The following is a 17,666-nucleotide window of genomic DNA, read 5'->3' on the forward strand; positions in this document are numbered from 1 at the left end:
TTTGGTGGGCAATGGGAAAACACGAAATAAATCACTGTGAAAATGCTTTTCAAGTACAGATAACGTAAAACCAAAGAGGTTTTGATCGCGAAATTAAATTTTCGTCGAACAGTCGTTTTGAGTGAAAACGCGAAATTAAGTCGCCGCGTAAACAAGGTGGTTTACAGCTATTGATGCCGTATTAAATGGCAAGGTTACAGCGTATTTGGAAATTGTCAAGTCAGTATCCAATAAAGTCCTTTCACGATATTACGTAGCTATAATAGGTTTTAGTACGCAAAGCCATGATGATTGATTACGACAACTACAAATTCATTTTCCTATAGCATATTTATTTTATTATCTTGTTTCGTTATCTATATATATGTATAGTCATAAGTAAATATGCACGCGCGGTTTGCCCCTCCGGCCTTGACCCTGACGGTTCCTTTGGGATTGAGCTGCATGACGTTATAGGGGTCGTATAGTTGTGTGTAGATGAGGGAAGGAACCAAATGGTGCTCGCTTCCGTAAGCAGACTCGAAGTAGTAGCCGTGGACGTAGCTGGTATGACGGGTATGTCCAGTGTCCGGCCAAGTTACCTATAATCAAATATATTTACATATATTGGTACAATATAACAACATGAGGATTTTGATGATAATAGAAAAATAACTTTTTAGAAAACATAGGATAAAACATCTGACAATGAAAATAATGTCAATAACCTTCTTGAAAGTATGTTCGAGACTTTTCGCCTATACTTACATTAAATCCTTGTGTTAAGCCCAATAAGTTGAAGCCTATGACAACAACAGAACGGTTATATTGGTTATGGAAGGAACAGTGAGTGATGATTGGCCGACCAGCGTCATGGTAGACCTGCTGTGCAAGTGTAGAGCTCGTGTTCTTCGGGATGCACGTGAAGTAAGGATCCCAGTCCGACACCGCCACCTTCTGGACATACACTGCCCCGGCGGATAAAGCCATGTCAAGTCTGGCTTTTGTGGCTCTGTCCATCGAGATCGAGATCCCAGGCCCGAATGTCGGGAGACAGGGGTTCTCTCGGAGGAATTCAAATGGTTCTATGTTAAGCCACATGTCAAATGAATTATTATTTCTCTGGAGTGTATCTCTGGCTGTAAACAATTCTGCCATTACCTGGAAAAAAGCAAAGTTTTCAAGTAACGTTTGGATGCATGTCACAGATCAATGCATATAAACAGCTATGTCAGCTTCAGCTGTAAAAAAAATAACTGAAAGTGGAAAACATCATAATGAAGTGCATCATCAATAATATATGTATTTTTTCTGATGACAGTTAAAATATAAGAGTATACTTTCGTATACATTGGGGACTAAGTCGCTTTCTTCTGCAACGAAGCTTACCGTACCGTGATGTGGTTTTAAAGGGATACATAACTGAGTGGGGGATTATTCTTTTCCAATTTAATTAATGTAGTAGTTATAAAAGTGCACTTATATAACTACTTAATGTTATTATTTTCGTATCCAGCTTGATTGGAATTTAGAATTAATGAAGTAAAAGGCTAATGTAGCAGTACCTGTTGGACGCTTCCAGTGAAGAAATCATCAAACGTTATGTTTGGTTTGAGTTGTGGGTTCTGGTAGTGTAAAACTGCGTCAAGAGACTTGTCGACCTGTGATATTGGTAAAGCGTTCTGTGTGGGCCAATAGTAACAAGCTTTTCCGTATCCCCGCCCTTCTTGGACGTTCATGACGTCAGCTGAGGATGCATTCACAAGAGCATTTAATCCTTTAACATGCCCGTCAATACTGAACCCTCCAGATTTCCTTAAGTCAAGAGAGGCGGATACCAAGACCTTCTTGCCATAGAAATGCACAGTTGCACTCTGAGAAGAGTATAAGTTGAGAATATCTTTATCATTGGTGAAATTTGCTAAAGGTTTCGCCTCCCCTGTGCTATATCCCGCAACGGCACCGTAGCCAGTTGTGAATATGGAATGATTAAAACTCATGGAAGAATATCGTTCCCGTTGGTCGACAATTAACCTACTTAACCAGTCTAAGTAAGCTAAAAAGCAATCGTGGTATGGTCCGGATGTGGAAGGTATATTGGGGAATCCAAGATAGACGGACATATTCCTCTCTGCAGCAGCGCGTACCACTAGTTCATTAGAGTCAACACCATCGTAGGACGTGAAGAGGAGGACGACTGGGGTTCCTTTAGGGTAGTCACAGAGCTTACTGAAATAGATAAAGTAAAAATACATGAGATCTCATAACAACCCATCTGGCGTTGTCAATTGACAAACGGCTTTCTGGCACTCGGGGTAGAGATGGTATATGACTTGCAGAAAGTATTAGTCTAACACAGAATATATAGAGACAAAATTTGTGGATCAAGGGAATAGAATGTTAACCAACATGACATTAAATGGTTTCCATTGCAGTATAATCTGAAAGAATATTAATATCCGATTATCTACAATTTTCTGTGGAGATGATGTAGACAATTTTTTTCTTTTGGATATCTTATTTATATCTTCGAAAATTTATCAGCAAACAAATATATTTTCAAATGAAGCATTAACTGTTTTAGCTAGAAAGGACGTAAATATTTACCTATCTGGCGTTATTTTTGTCGGCAGAACTAGACGAATGTAAGTCCTTGCACGCACCAATTTCTTTTCGAAGGATGGACAATGAATAAGAGTATCACTGAAGTTTTCGTTACTTTTGTAGGACGCGAAAGATGCTACTGTCAAGCCGAGTTGGTCCATGTCATTCTTTGCGTCCTCGAAGCATGTTGGTCCCACATCGGTTACCGTAGCACTGCACGATGCAAAGTCTGGGTCTGCCTCCATGTCTTGTTGTGACCGGAGTAGGAATTGCTTGGGCCGTAAAAGGACTGTGTCGCCGCCATTCCTGGTGAAGTTAGATAAGGTTTCGTTCCAGCTCTCGCGTGAGACGTGATCGTTGAACCATGCAGCAGTTATGGGGTATCTTTGAGCTGTGCAGCCACACACTATAGATAGAATAATCTCGAAATACCACATCATTTTGGGAGCTAGACATCCAAGAGATAGCCAATAGAAAATAACGAATACGAATGTCAAGGTCATACATATCTTTCTGATAAGAATTTAACATCTTTGATTTTGACCAAAGCTGTCGGAGATAAGGCTTTTGCTTGTAAACAGAACATAGGTGCAGTCTCTTCAATGAATATCAGTAGTCTAACAAGTGCAAAGGTAAATAACCGAGCGCTTCAGAAGGGTGAGCGTTATCTGTTTCATGGACAGTATATGCTCTTTTTCATTGATATTACATATTCTTCTTCATTGACATTATACGCTATTTTTCATTGACATCATATACTATTCAATTCTAGGCAAGTTTTTTCGGGAAAATATTAAGTCAAATACTGGTCTAAGAATCACGTTTTTGTCTTTCTGCTTCTAAGCATAATTAAAAGTACAATTTCATCTAAATAACTGCTGCAGCGAAAACACTTCCTATTTTCTTTGTTGTTTTTGTATAAATCAATATCAGATAATATCGCAGTAGTGGCAGAATGATTAACTGTTATGTAACATATCGATTTTACATTCATCTGTGTGTAATTGGAATATGAATCCGGATGCTGTTTGGCGATGACAAAACACGTTAATGTGTGAGCTGGCATAGAAACTATATCCCGACGACATGGCGTGGAAGGAAATAGAGAGGAATCTACTCTATGGCAAAATAAAGATAAATGAAGGGGTAACCCTGTCATCTTCTTGTTAACAGTACATTTAGTAGATCAAATACATGGTGGTATTATCTTGACTGGCGAAACATTTAAAATGATAAGACAGAGAAGTATTGTCAATAATTCATTAGAAATAACAGTAATTAACGTTAATTATGACTGGCAGAATATTATTACCTGTTGTTCTTGATTTGTCAGAAAGAAAATTACGTCTCGTATAACTTTAGTCAAAAGTTTGGTATTAGTAAATAAAGGAGATTCAATAGGTTATAATATGAAAATATATTAACAGTCAATTAATGTTTTCACATGAATCATTCCATTTATGAATAATTCGATTTAAATGACTAATGACTACAGATAAATCCAGTTGAATACCTTATCTGCTTCACACTCTATCCCTCACCCTACTCTAGAAGACATTGTATATTGTTTATATAGGCCGAATGTTTTATTGTCACAACACTTAACAGTAAACACTATGACCGATAAACAAGCTGAAGTCTAACCTCACTTTGTTGTTCTAGTTTATTATATTACAGATTATCCGATTGTGTGGGATTTAAATGTGTACTGACTTTATAATATGAAGTGCTTAAGACCCGATACAATCCTTCGAAAAAGCATGCGCGATGAACCCGGGTGATATTGTACCCAACAGGTCGGGTCACGTCATCTGAACACATTACTTCCGTTGCTAACGAAGCTTCCGTGCTGTACTGGTGCCATTGAGTGACAGGGAATGGATCCCAGTTAATACTTTCAATCAGCTGTTCTGCACGAGTCCAAGGTGAGCTCAGGTATTATATACTTACTTATGAAATTTATTGTCTATATCATCGTATCTCTGATAATCTCTCCGTCTGTTTAAAAGGGCGGTAGCTTATACAAATATACAGTATTGACTATTTGATTGGTGTATTGCTATTTAAATGAGCATCCTTGATTATCCATACCTGCATTGTAGATATCAATTACCGTATAGCCTAGATAGTATAGTATTGACAGAATAATTTGCAATTTTATTTCAAAATATTGAACATTTTAACGATAATCAAAATTTTTAATAAGGATAATATATTTGTTGGGTACTATACAACTTTAACCTCACGTGTATCGGCTCACATTTCTTGTTCCTCTTACCTGTGTTGGATAGTTCACACCTGTTCATACAAATATCAGTATCTAGACCACAATAGACGTCCGATCTTTTATTATGCCTTTAAATTTGTCACCACAGATGTAGATTAGCTCAAACTGGCGTACATTTTGTTGTTTGTCTACCGTGCTCTAGATTTGTATATTTTAATAACGACGGAACCTTTATTCGTGAGCAATATGTTTAATAATAGATAACGATTCGTACCTTTGTTGTGCTATTTTAACGTTTATTACATATTAATCATGAGCAATATGTATACAGAGATTAGGTCTTTGTACTATACCTTACAGATAGGTATCAGAATGCATAAGGTACATGAACAATGATTCTCTCGTTATTGGATATAAGTGTTTATCTTAAATCTACCCGGCTTTGTTACTGTAAAGTCTGATAAAAATATTGTTAAACATTTCTATGTCTTGATCAAAGCCTGCTTCTTATAATCCCCCGCAGAACCAAAGCTGTAGAATCCACGGAGATAAAAAGATTTACAAATGCTTTATTAACAGCCTTACACAGCATGTGCCATACAAACTGAAGTTCATCGATTGTAAGAAAATATACAACAAATTGATTTGGCTTAATGATATGTAGGTAGTCTTGATCTCATTCTGGTAGGTTATTGTATGGTTATTTATTCTATAGCCGACAGAGATAGCCAGCACATCAGGTAAGCTTACCGCATTATCAGGTTTATTATAACACACACTCTCCGTTTTTAATTTAAACAACATGCATTCCTTTTTTGTTAGTCTATGTTACATATATTGAATTTTGTATAAGGTATGCAAATGTAAAGCAGTTCTGTATTGATTTGTAGTAAGCTGGCTTCTGAAATGTTTAGAAAGCCAAGTACTACACCACATTAATTATTGATTGTCATATATATACTAAGTATTCATTCATAATTAGTGAATGTAAGAAGTATCATATTTTGCAATAAGATATATTACAAAGTGTTATATTGCCCCTGTGGCGTTCAGTACTCTGGTTCTGATTTGTTGTTGACAATATCATCACGTTAAAGTCACATTACAATGGTATGTAGGACAATGGCTTCTATTGTGCACTTTCAACCCATTAACTTCATGTCATATTGTTGGTATTGTTTACAGATTAAACGTAAACAACTCTCAATAGTACTGTATTTGTCTAGTTTAAACCGCAACAACTTGCTACCTTAAATTTTGGTATATTTTGTAGTAAAGTTTATTGAAAATATTACTTTTTAATTTTCGAGGTAAGATTGGTTTGAATAGATTTTTTTGTACTAACTGAATTGCCGTTTCTTGTCATGGTAAAGTTTGATGATTGAGAAAACAGGGTCAATTTATAATTTTGAAGTAACTCGCGACCTAGAGGTGAATGACTAGGTCTAAAATGTCAAATACTTTTACCACTTGACCAACGCGCACAGGAAGATGTAAACAAGATATGATAAACAAGACATCATTCTGTATAATGTAAATTGCTTGATGCTATATTGATATAAACCTTTACAAGAAGTAGGCATTATTAAGGCTTGAGTTAATTTCTTTCAAATGCTTACATTAAGTTGACAAAACGTCAAGACAAGGTTGGTCAACATGTAGATGGAGAGATATTACAAACACACCCACAGAATGATTGTCGACTAAACGGTACCAATGTTCACTCGGAACACGAACCACTTGGGATAGCCAGTATGATTGTACTGGGTATCGATTATATCCCACCCGATCCGGATGTTGTTGACCCAGCACCTATTGATATTTTCCAGGGAAATTGTACAGCTTTCCTGTCTATAACTAATATCTATTTACTTTTGTTCAAACATTCCCATTACTTCTACTTGATTGACTCTGTGCTATGCTCTGCACTAGCGGAATCTACTACTTTTAAGAATTATGGTTTATTTCGGCCAGGGGACAAAATCTTTATCCTTCCTCACATGGACGACTTATTTGTTCATGTTAGTATGAGCTAAGCGGGTGGGGTGTGTTGTTCGGTGTCTTCTACGGCATACTTCAATGGAATAGCGCTATAAAAAGATTTTCACTATAACTCTATACACATATACCACAGTCCTCCAAAACATACATACATTAACACAGGTAAAACATGAGAAGTCGCCGTTAAATCACCCTGATTTGACAGAGGGTACCATTACCTAGCTCCTCATAGGTGATTGAAGAGCAACACATGTTATAGAAACGTATGGTCATCATTCACATGCAAACTATAAGTATGCTTCAATAACATGTATTTATATCGTGTTTACATTTATTAAATGGAAATACATGATGGTAATCATTTGGAGAGGACTTTGCCTACTGCCTGATCCATGTTGAATCAATTACAGTGAAGCTTTGATAAAACATTTTGAAATGAAAACATGTATAATGTTGATGTTATAAAATATCTTTATTTTACAAAAGTTGTTAAAAATCCGAATGTTAGCCTAAAGGAAAATATCGTGTACCATTGAGCTATGCAAGTCAGTCATAATTATTCACACGCAAATATGCCAAATATGTATGATAGTATTGATAATTGAGACGTAATGTATTTTCATGACATTTTAAACGTACTAATGTGAATCAGTTGAATGATTTTCTATCAAAACATACAAAGTGGAATTCAATATAAACATTTAGTGAATAACATTATCTACCTTGAATAACGAATAATTGAATATGCATGAAAAGACTAACCTTGTCGTATGAATTTAAAATGTATTTTTTTGTATATATTCAAATATAAGTCATGCAAAGCAAAAGTGGCAATGGTTTTGTTCGATATAACTGTTAATTAAATCACCCCGTTGGCCGTATGGTGCTCAATATTGGTTGTTGAAAGATCTTTAAGTACACAGCTTTGAGGTGTACTTTGAGCACTTATAAATCCAACTAATCGTGATGCAATTCCATTTAGATCCTAATATATATCAAATATTTTATCATAGATACGCGCCCTCCTCTGTGAACTAAAGGACAACAGATATAGATACTCATTAATCAATAAGGGGAAAATATAACCATATACAAGTATTCGTCTTTTGTCTTTATTTGGAGATTTATTAATATGAAATTCTGTTCATTTCACACGTTTATTCTGAAAACCTAAGTAGACTTTAAAAGAAAACGGGATGTCTGATGTCTGAATGAGAAAATCAAGTGAGGAGCCACTTTTAACCATAGTTTCGAGATTTATTTTCTATTTGCCATCGTAAAACGAGGTATTGTTTATTAACTCAAAATTGATTTACTTACATTATTAACATAAGCTCAATGAACAGAAGATTTATTGCTAAATTAATGCCATTTTTTTTATTTATTTCTTATCAAGATCGTAATATTTTTATTTCAAATGGGTTATATATATTATTTATTTTAAGAATTGCAGATTACGTGAAGTCCTACTTTTAATGTTGAAAGATAGATATTTTCAATAGCGTTGCTTGAAAGTTTAGACATTTTAACCACAGAGTATATATTAGTCGCAATATATTGAATACAACAACAAAAAAATCATTTTTTTTTATTTCCGCCACTTAGATCACCTCTATGTAACGACCACTAACAGGTCATGATAATACCGATACTCCATACTAACCTCTGATATTTGATTCCTTTACCGTGAAGATGGTTGACTACTTGTCCCGGTATCGGCTATACGGCCATGGCTACACTTCTCCAGAACAACGCTACCCCATCACCACGTACAGAGAGATCTACAGAGATAGTGCACCACACATCTTTGGTCGCAGACCACGATGTAAGTACCAATACTCAACTTAGACAGATGTTAAATCTCAGAGTTGGGGCTCTTGTATTGCTTATTGTCTTATGATGTTCCGGTATTAAATTCTTTAGTTTTTAAGATAAAATGTAGGATATATTTTTCTCCTTATAACGAAAACAAAAAATAATCATTAATCAAGTTTATTTTTGTTTGCAATTAGTATTTAGCGAATCTAAGCAGATCTAAAATAGACTGTAAAAAGCGAAATAAAAAAGAAAAACACGAAAACATGAAAGCGCTAAATTTAAGTCTTTCCATTAATATTTGCACAGAGAGGTGTGTTTAACAATTATTTTCATTAATTCACAGAAAAATACAAACACATATTCCTAGGAAGTAGACATTGAAATTGAAAATATATCACAATCCTCTAATAATAAAATAATTACCTACAATTACCTACTGAACCACAGCTCATGACTGTCGTATGGATACTATGAAAGATCTGACAGAAAAGAAGGACTGGGAGGCGTGGATGTTCTCTCACGGTCTCGGGCAGGTATACAGAAGTGTCAACTACCTCCACAACCAGGAAAAGGAGGTCACCCCCCAGGGCACTGCTGCGTAAGTACTGTATATGGCAGATCTAACAGTATGTGTTAGGCACCGCCAATCCACAGGGAAATCCACATAGAAAATGTGGTTTCTGTTCAGGTCAAGTTTAACTGAAAAACTGTCAGTTCAGGGTTAAAAATTTAAACTGAAATTAACCAGGTATTGATCTGTTATTAATATGAAGGTTTCTTCATGTAAAAGTGATTTCGTTTTCAGGTGGATTTCTTGTGAATTGTATGTCAAGATCTTTTCGGTTATTCTGATTAACGTGAAGAGATATTTTGTCCTTTAGGTTATAGTACTTAATACTTTACATTGCAACCAAACAACGTAATATAGATTCCCTTGAAATAGTCAAATTGAGCCCAGATCAGGAACGGACGATATTTTAATCTGGAAGCTTTCAAAGTCCAAACGACATGTTAAATTTGTTTTATTAAAATTTACTTTGTAAGTTATAAAGCTAAATTAAGGATATATTGTGTAAACATAGCATTTTTAAGACGCGTATCACCATGCCTATTGTTATTTTATCTATTGTGTTATTTCAGACCCGACAAACTGCTCTTCAATATCGGGATGAAGGGTCGAGGAGACGGCGACTTCCACTATCCCCGCGGCCTATCTGTCACATTGGACGGGGAAATTCTTGTCGCTGACACAATGAACCACAGAATTCAGATCTTCAACCAATACGGAATCTTCATTAAAAAGATTGGTACCAAAGGTAACGGTGAAGGACAGTTCGACCAGCCAACAGACGTTACTGAATTGCCAAACGGGGATTTAGCAGTGGCTGATAAGAAAAACAAAAGAGTTCAGATTTTCTCACAAAGAAGACAATTTAAATACATGTTTCCAACCGGTGATGAGCCTTTCTCAATCGCAAGTGACAAAGACTACAATATCATAGTGTCAACGATACGAAGGTCAATAGAGGTGTACAGGAGAGGCGGGAAGCTAGTGCATGCCTTTTCTGTTGGAGGGTCAGCCAGAGACAAAATCGGCTGTCATATATGTGTCAATACAAAAGAGGAGGTGATCGTCTGTGACGCCGTGAATAACTCAGTAAAGTACTTCACATATGGAGGTAAACCCTTGTACAAGTTTTCACCAATATCTACGGGCGAAGGCTTGTCAATGTTGCCTTCTGGGATATGTATAAATATGCTTGGAGAGGTCATCATAGGAGATGCCCTTAATCACACAGTAAATTTGTACTCAGAACGTGGGGTTCTTCTTAAACAGCTTGTTGGACCCTCTGACGAGGCCGGTGCCGTTCAGACATGCGCAATAGGACCGGAAGGACATCTAATGGTGACGGAGTTTAGTGTTTCCGGTCCGCATTCATTGAAAATATTCCGTTATAAACAATGTTATTGTCATTTAACTAGGCCGGGTTCAAGTAAAAGGAGAACCCCGACTAAAATGGAGTGATGTTGTATCTATATGTCCTTGTTATCTTCGTTATCATTTAACGCTGTGCCAACAATTTTAAAAAAAAAACCTACATTTCTGGCTAAACTGTATTTTGTATGTTTCATTAATGTACATGTGCTAATGCACATCAAGGTAATTAGTTCAGTTAAAATCAATAGCAAATGTTTATGATGATGGTTTGTACAAAACACCAAATTATATTCTTTGCTTAAAAGTCTAGAAATATTTCTGGCCCCAGAATAATGAAACAGTCTTAGATTTAAGTTTTTGCTTGGCTAATAAGAAATGGCGTAACTTAGTCTAAACTTAATACTGTTTTAGACCTAGGATCGTGCCATGATATTGAGGCCAGTGTTATGTTCCTTTACATGGTCAGCTGAAAAATAAAACTATTATCAATGGATTCAAGATGTTATCAAGATAATCATGTATAATACTTCATATTTCATTGTGAATGTAAATTCTTTATCGATATTATTTTTTGCAATATCCTAGTATAAGCATAATTTGTATAATATTCATATTTATAGAGTTAACTTATCTCAAAGAGAGGTAAAAAATATATCCATATTTAGTAACTGTGTTATTTTGTTGGCTGACGTTCGTATCGGGGGAAACTTTAAAGCATATTATTTGAATACCTCAAATTGTGGCAGACATTTCCATAGTAAGTTCATGTCATACTTGCTCAAGTTAACCGACCGATGCACTACCAACAATTCATTGTTTCCTAATATGAAATAAATACTTGGTATTAAAGTTATCAGAGCTGAATTTTTCAGGTTGTGCAATACGCCTTCACCTCGCAACTATTAAGTAGAGCGACTTCAAATCGAATCATTATACGTGTATGTTCAGGTAATAGTTTTGCCGACTTTATTCTGCATTATTATGGTTCTGTGCATATAATTTCATATTTTATTACCTTTTTATTGGGCGATCGCATGCAAAAGTGCTTTATCTATCTGATTTTTTTCCATGTCTCCATACTTGAAAAAATGAATTGATAAAATGAATTGCATTATAATTTCATCATTATCTTTTTTTTATATTTTTTTACCATTTTATAATTATTTAATCATCGTGAAATCAAGGAACGTATCTTTATTTTGAACAGTACAAATAAAAGTTTTTCCAAATGATAAGATGTCTGTGTTATCACGTTTGTATATATGGATATTAAACCATGACACAACAGGACCACTGAAAATTGCTTAACTACTTCAGACAGTGTTTTATTGAAAGTAGCAAAATGAGATTAAAAAATACTCATTAATGTATATATATATTGTAAAATGATACTAACTCATTAAATTGTCGAATATCGTCATAGCAAAAAACCATTCTTGATAGCTCAGATACAACTATCACTGTAACTACATCCGCTCATGGATTTTGTTCATCCTCGATATTCCAGTGGTTACTTTCACTGGCCTCATATGCCCTCCTAGACTATGTCATAGTGAACTGGATGTGTCTCAGGAGAAAGATACTGACCAACCATAAGACTACAAAGACTGTTTTTGAAAAATACAGAGGAGCGATGCCCTACTCTTAATCCAAAATAATGAACCGTTTTGGAGCAACTTAATTCCGTTAAAGAATACCAATGAACTAAACTAACTTTTCTCATCTTACAAACAAGTTTTCGCTTACATCGACTCCAGAATTGCTAGGATATAGTTCAGAGATGAATATAACAGAGTGGCAGTATCCAAATTTAGAGTATGTCAATAAATATAAATAAAAAAATAATAGTTCTGTAAAATCACTTGGCAAGAATAATATTCTTCGATGAAGTTCTATATTAGAATATTGGATCCAAAAATTGTGTTTCTTGTTTTGCACTTAATAGGCTTCATATCGCACAAGATGTTAAGGGTTATCTAAACCTTAAATGTAACACTTTACAATTAAGATGAAGACAGTTATCGTCGTCACTGTAAATTTGCGGTACACATCAACCTCAAACTTCTCATATGATTAATTAAAACAGAAACATTTATCGATAATTGTCGTCCTTACAGAAGTGTGCTCAGATAAGAAGAATCGGTACATCGATTGTAGAAATCCTTTTTTCCCTTTAGACGAGTTATGCTACTACATATCTCTCTCTCTCTCTCTCACGCGGACAGATATTAAGTGCCGATATTGATTTGAATACATTGTCTCTGCTCTGTCCATGAAGATAAAGAGTTCTTGATGAGGTGAGGGCCGACATTTAATGAAACGGTTTACGGTTATTGACATCATTTGATTATGCCATGCCTTTATTTAAAGATGCTCCACCGCCGACAGAGCATAAATGATATTCATCATTTGAACAATAATTGGTGTTTAATCGTGTAGATATATGCCTAATTAACACAAAAAATAAAATGAAATAGTTTATTTCGCCTTTGGTGCATGCGCAATCAGAATATAGTGCCACGGAATTTTTTCGGGATGCAATTAATTATTTTTCATATTTTTAACATGAAGTAAAATTAGAAGCTCAATCTTTTCAATGGTGGTGATGGTGTAAAGTAAGTAACTTTTGTAACTGAAGAAAAATACTTAATTGTCTGTTCCTGTTTTTGATAGTGAAATTATTCCATTTGCCAGCGGTGGAGCATCTTTAAGAAGAATACCAAAAATGTAAAACCGAAAAATAAAATAAAAAATATAAAAACCGACGTTAATTAACTATGATTGTCGTCTTTCAATAATTCACATTATTAGAAATTTTTGGAAAAAAAGAAGAGAACACCTTCTAAACTTGTGCTATAACTTTTTTATTGATATCAACGATTGTCAATTATTTGACGGTTACCTCCCTTCTGCTGTAGATTTGAAGCGTGAATTCAAGTCCAAAAGTAGACAAACAGACGAACCGATGATAAAAAGTAAATTTGTAAAAAAAATATATCAAAATTATAAATTCTGATATATCATACATCATAAAGTATTTTTCATTGAGTATGACTCAAATCAATGTGGTAGATGTAGTGGGACTAGACTGGATCAGTTATTTGTTATATACGACGTAGATTGTTTTGAAAAGTCGTCATATAGTGTTAAGATAATTCCTATCTCGAATCCAAGGATAAAGTCCTTGGCCTTAAGATCGACCAATTAAAATTCAAGTCCCGTTAGAAAGACTTGTAAGGTATCTCTTTGTAAGCCAAATTATTTCGCTCTCATCAGATGATTTCTATTGATTTTAAAATGTTTGGTACATTCACTTCCCTGTCTTTTAATTACTCATATTGCCTAATGAATATCTCAGTCTTCTTGGTTGCTTGATTTAATGCAGTGTCGTGAAAAAAATAAGAAAAAGTCGTTTTATGTGCTAACATATTTTATAAAGACTAATGTTGGCACCAAATTTTTTCTTTATATTTTGTTCTTTGATCTTAATGTTGTTGTTGTTGGGTTGGTTTTTTTAGACAAAGATAGAAGTTAGTGGAAGCAACAGTTTAATTAACTTATCACAAATCCAGCGGATCATCTTTTACTCTAGCCAATTTATTAACTGTAAATGGAAATATATCGAAGTTTTGATGAAAATGTATCTATACTAGAGTTAATTTAAAATTAAACTATTTTTCATGGTTTTCCTGTTCAATTGTCGATAAGTTGGGTATAAATAGAGCCTTATATTTGGTATCGGGTATCGATTGTATTTAAGGTAATGATATTTTATACTCACTTTCGGTGTTTCAATACATGTTACCAAAAGCAGAAAAAGCTTTTATGATTCTCACAAAATTCTCTCTCTATATGTTAGATAATGAATAATAAACCTCATCATTTTTATTTAAGCATCAACCATATCATTCCACAATCAAAATGCTCTTAAAGTTTTAAACGAAGGTAAGGTTGATGATAATAGATCAAAACGACTGAACATTCTTTTATTACTTGTAAACGGGTTCAACATAAATTCTCCCCTTCTTTTCTCTATCGAGCATTTAAATTTCAGACACATTTTTCATCTTGCTTCGCAAATGGGTTTTTTTTATCTACGAAAGAAAATGTTCAGGTAATATTATACTTCTGTAACTTGTTAAAACTAGTTTCTGTTATATCCACGGATCCGTTGATACATAATGGTATACAAAACTTTGATTTACACAACCGTGAATTGGTATTATGATAACATCTGATCATTTTGTCTACTAAGTTTGAGACGTTTCTGCTTTTCGCTTTTTCTTTAACATTTGTTGAAGTTACCACTGTCATATTTTGTAAATGAAAATACCTCGTCAAAACATGTTCACACACTGAAAAACATGTACATTATGGTCCCTCAAAATCTGTCAAAGCCAGTAAGTTTACCAATAGAAAATTAAATCTTTACTTTTGATGATATGATAAAATTAATTATGTACATGTTGTATAAAGATATAACTTAATAAAAAGTCGTTCTAAAACGTTGAAAAAAGTAATAAAAAGTGATTGCAACCCTAGTATTAAAACCAATGTAGAAGTATGATGGAAAACTACATTTAAATGTATAGAAATATGAATTATAAAAGTTCTGTCCTTATTGCAAAAACCATTGACAAGATTAGTTGAAGATGTGTGCAGAATCAATTATCACCTGTTTCATTACTGTAAATATATTTTAGATTATGTAAAAATATGTATACTCCATCTATCGCTTTTTATTTTATTTCATTTTGATTTTACATGAACAGATGCATCATTGATGTATCATTAATTATATGGATGTACCTCCCACCAAGCATTCTGATTTAGTAGTATCCTTAGAATATGTTCTTAATATCAGAAAAAATATTTATTTATAAGTTCTTATTTCATGGCTTTATCTGTTTAATTGGAATATGGAAATTTAATTATCTTAAGCAATTTCTGACGGTTTTACCTGCGAGTTTTGCAAATGGCGTGGTGTGTACATTATGTAGGATATATGTGGAACTTATTTATGATATTATTTTATATGTATAGTACATTTGAATGAATTATTACTTTATAATTACCACTGTTCAGATTTATTTATACATTCTGTAGATGTTAATGAATGAAATAGAATTACTGAAAATCAGCGTTAACTTAGCCATCTTTAAATTGAATTCTAGCGTGTATGATAAAAGAAACTACTAAATAATACATATTACGCCGGAGGTGCTTGCATATATAATATGCGAATAGCCAAAAAAGGTTTTCGACTGCCATTAAAAAATTTAAGCTCTTTTGTGATTTTATTTTGATATCATATTGTTTCATTTTCAGAATGAATATAGTTGTAATTTTAAAATTCTAGTGCATGACTTGAAAGATTATCAACGGTGTAAGGCACAATTATACAGAAAAGCTAACAGAGAAAGTTCAGAGTAGGTCAGTATACTAAATGGGCGGGCTAGGTTTATTATGATGCTGATTTGACAGTAAGTTGACACTAAATATCGACCTAGTACTATCTCAATGCTTTACAATATAATAACACATACCATATTATTTTAATTTAAAGCGACCAAACATTTGTATTATCACAGGGTATCGATATGATATACTAAGACCTTATTTACAGAGTATGTAGCCGGCATGTCAAACAAAATGCTATGTCTATGGCCACATCAGGGGTCCTTTTGTTTACCTGTCACATTGTCCAGTGGTCAGATCCAGTACACTGAAACATTTGACCTGTACTTTAACCAACACAAGATACTTGAGAAATGGATATTTTTCCGTTGGCCACTGAAAGTGAGACGTTGTTTACGTGAAACGATAAAATGTGGCAAGTTATATTTCCTAATTAGTAACGAAATCCTTATTATTGTTCTTTATCAAATAGACAACTACACACTGAAAGTTATGACTACAATAATTTTCAGCAGTACTCCGATAACAAGGAGTGTGTTATTAGCACGTATTTTGTTTTAAGGCAAGCGTACTGAACTAGGTAAGATCGCGATTGTTTGGCGGTGTACTTTACATCAAGGTATATTGTAAGTGTATGGTTGTCAGATATATCCGATTTTAACAGTTAACATTCATCTTAAATAATTTTTTTTAATTTAATACCTATATGTCAACGGAAATATGATTTCATTCCGTAATAAAATTTCTATTGAGAAACACAGTTAACAATGATAAAAAGAAATAAGCAATTACCATATTTCATTACACATTATATCTGGCGTAAAGATGTCTTTTCAAAGCTCTTTAAATCTTGAGTCGTAATGAGAAACAATTTTCTCGATTTGAAACGTTTCGATCAGCTGTATACAGCTTAAATCTTCAATAGGATAATGTTACACTTTAGCAATGTACAATTACTGATCTATTTCGCAAATGGGTTTTGCCGACAAAACATCCATTTACATTAACGTTCTTCATTTCGTTTGTGACAGAGGTTCCGAACTTTATAAATCCATTTTTGTGAACAGGATATAGACTTAAGATTGATAGAATAGTCGTGTGACATGTATGGGAGGCAGGTCTAAACACGATGTTTATCAAATTACAAATATACTAAATAACTCCAAAATCTATAATGTTTGTAGTATCATTCAACGGATATTATTGTTAACTTTTACAGAAAGGAAGGATACAGATTGTTGTATATTTAAATCAAATACATTTTCTGTAAGCTAGAAATACTGAGGGAGAGGGTTTTGGATCGCTAAGCATACCGTTATATCGCCATTATCAAGAAATTGTATACATTAAAATATTCTAAAATTATCAATATTGAAATATTTTCATTAAGATTAAAAATACCAAGACGGTTTCTTAACTGCTCCAAATCAAATAAACATAGTTAGTTTTTTTAATCAAATTGCATGATAATCTCTCGTGCATGTCTTTGAAATTGATTTTTTTTGCTAATTCTTAATTGAATTTTACAACTGCATGTCAATTAAGTGGAGCAGTTGTCTTCAATATGTACTACACTGGGGTAAGTAATATGTAGGTAATAATGGTTCTTACAGGGGGCGCTAAAGCGAAATTTTGTGTTATCAGTAGGTAATACACCCAGGGTAAAGCTTAATTACGCGT

The 17,666-nt window shown here is 33.9% G+C and overlaps 2 protein-coding genes across 5 annotated transcripts; one reads left to right on the forward strand and one right to left on the reverse strand.

Annotated features, from left to right (window-relative positions):
• Positions 1-311: 311 nt before the first annotated feature.
• On the reverse strand, positions 312-3,749 carry LOC138325273 (uncharacterized). Its single transcript, XM_069270823.1, has 4 exons — positions 2,587-3,749; positions 1,545-2,208; positions 748-1,140; positions 312-581 (listed from the first exon to the last, which is right to left on the reverse strand). The coding sequence occupies exons 1-4, from the start codon at positions 3,084-3,086 to the stop codon at positions 357-359; spliced, it is 1,782 nt and encodes a 593-aa protein (XP_069126924.1). The 5' UTR covers positions 3,087-3,749; the 3' UTR covers positions 312-356.
• Positions 3,750-4,364: 615 nt separating this feature from the next.
• Positions 4,365-11,484, forward strand: LOC138325280 (tripartite motif-containing protein 2-like). 4 transcript variants are annotated; one of them, XM_069270836.1, is made up of 4 exons: positions 4,365-4,508; positions 8,504-8,636; positions 9,077-9,227; positions 9,770-11,484. In XM_069270836.1, exons 2-4 carry the CDS (start codon positions 8,504-8,506, stop codon positions 10,653-10,655), a joined length of 1,170 nt encoding a protein of 389 aa, XP_069126937.1. In that variant the 5' UTR covers positions 4,365-4,508; the 3' UTR covers positions 10,656-11,484. The 4 variants fall into 4 exon arrangements, with proteins under 4 accessions (XP_069126937.1, XP_069126942.1, XP_069126949.1 ...); XM_069270841.1 differs by having other exon boundaries at positions 4,371-4,518; XM_069270848.1 differs by having other exon boundaries at positions 4,375-4,507; positions 8,498-8,636.
• The last annotated feature ends 6,182 nt before the right edge of the window (positions 11,485-17,666 follow it).

Source organism: Argopecten irradians, chromosome 1 (assembly GCF_041381155.1).
Source record: "Argopecten irradians isolate NY chromosome 1, Ai_NY, whole genome shotgun sequence".
Taxonomy (NCBI): domain Eukaryota; kingdom Metazoa; phylum Mollusca; class Bivalvia; order Pectinida; family Pectinidae; genus Argopecten; species Argopecten irradians.

What these genes read in the sequence shown, in the direction of transcription:
- LOC138325273 (XM_069270823.1), bottom strand. Translation starts at nt 3,086, where the DNA reads ATGACCTTGACATTCGTATTCGTTATTTTCTATTGGCTATCTCTTGGA. An exon ending in TCACTGGAAGCGTCCAACAG is followed by an intron (nt 1,141 to 1,544) that starts GTACTGCTACAT and finishes GCTTTTTTCCAG; the next exon opens with GTAATGGCAGAATTGTTTAC. An exon ending in GCTTAACACAAGGATTTAAT is followed by an intron (nt 582 to 747) that starts GTAAGTATAGGC and finishes ATTTGATTATAG; the next exon opens with GTAACTTGGCCGGACACTGG.
- LOC138325280 (XM_069270836.1), top strand. Translation starts at nt 8,504, where the DNA reads ATGGTTGACTACTTGTCCCGGTATCGGCTATACGGCCATGGCTACACT. An exon ending in CTTTGGTCGCAGACCACGAT is followed by an intron (nt 8,637 to 9,076) that starts GTAAGTACCAAT and finishes ACTGAACCACAG; the next exon opens with CTCATGACTGTCGTATGGAT. An exon ending in ACCCCCCAGGGCACTGCTGC is followed by an intron (nt 9,228 to 9,769) that starts GTAAGTACTGTA and finishes GTGTTATTTCAG; the next exon opens with ACCCGACAAACTGCTCTTCA.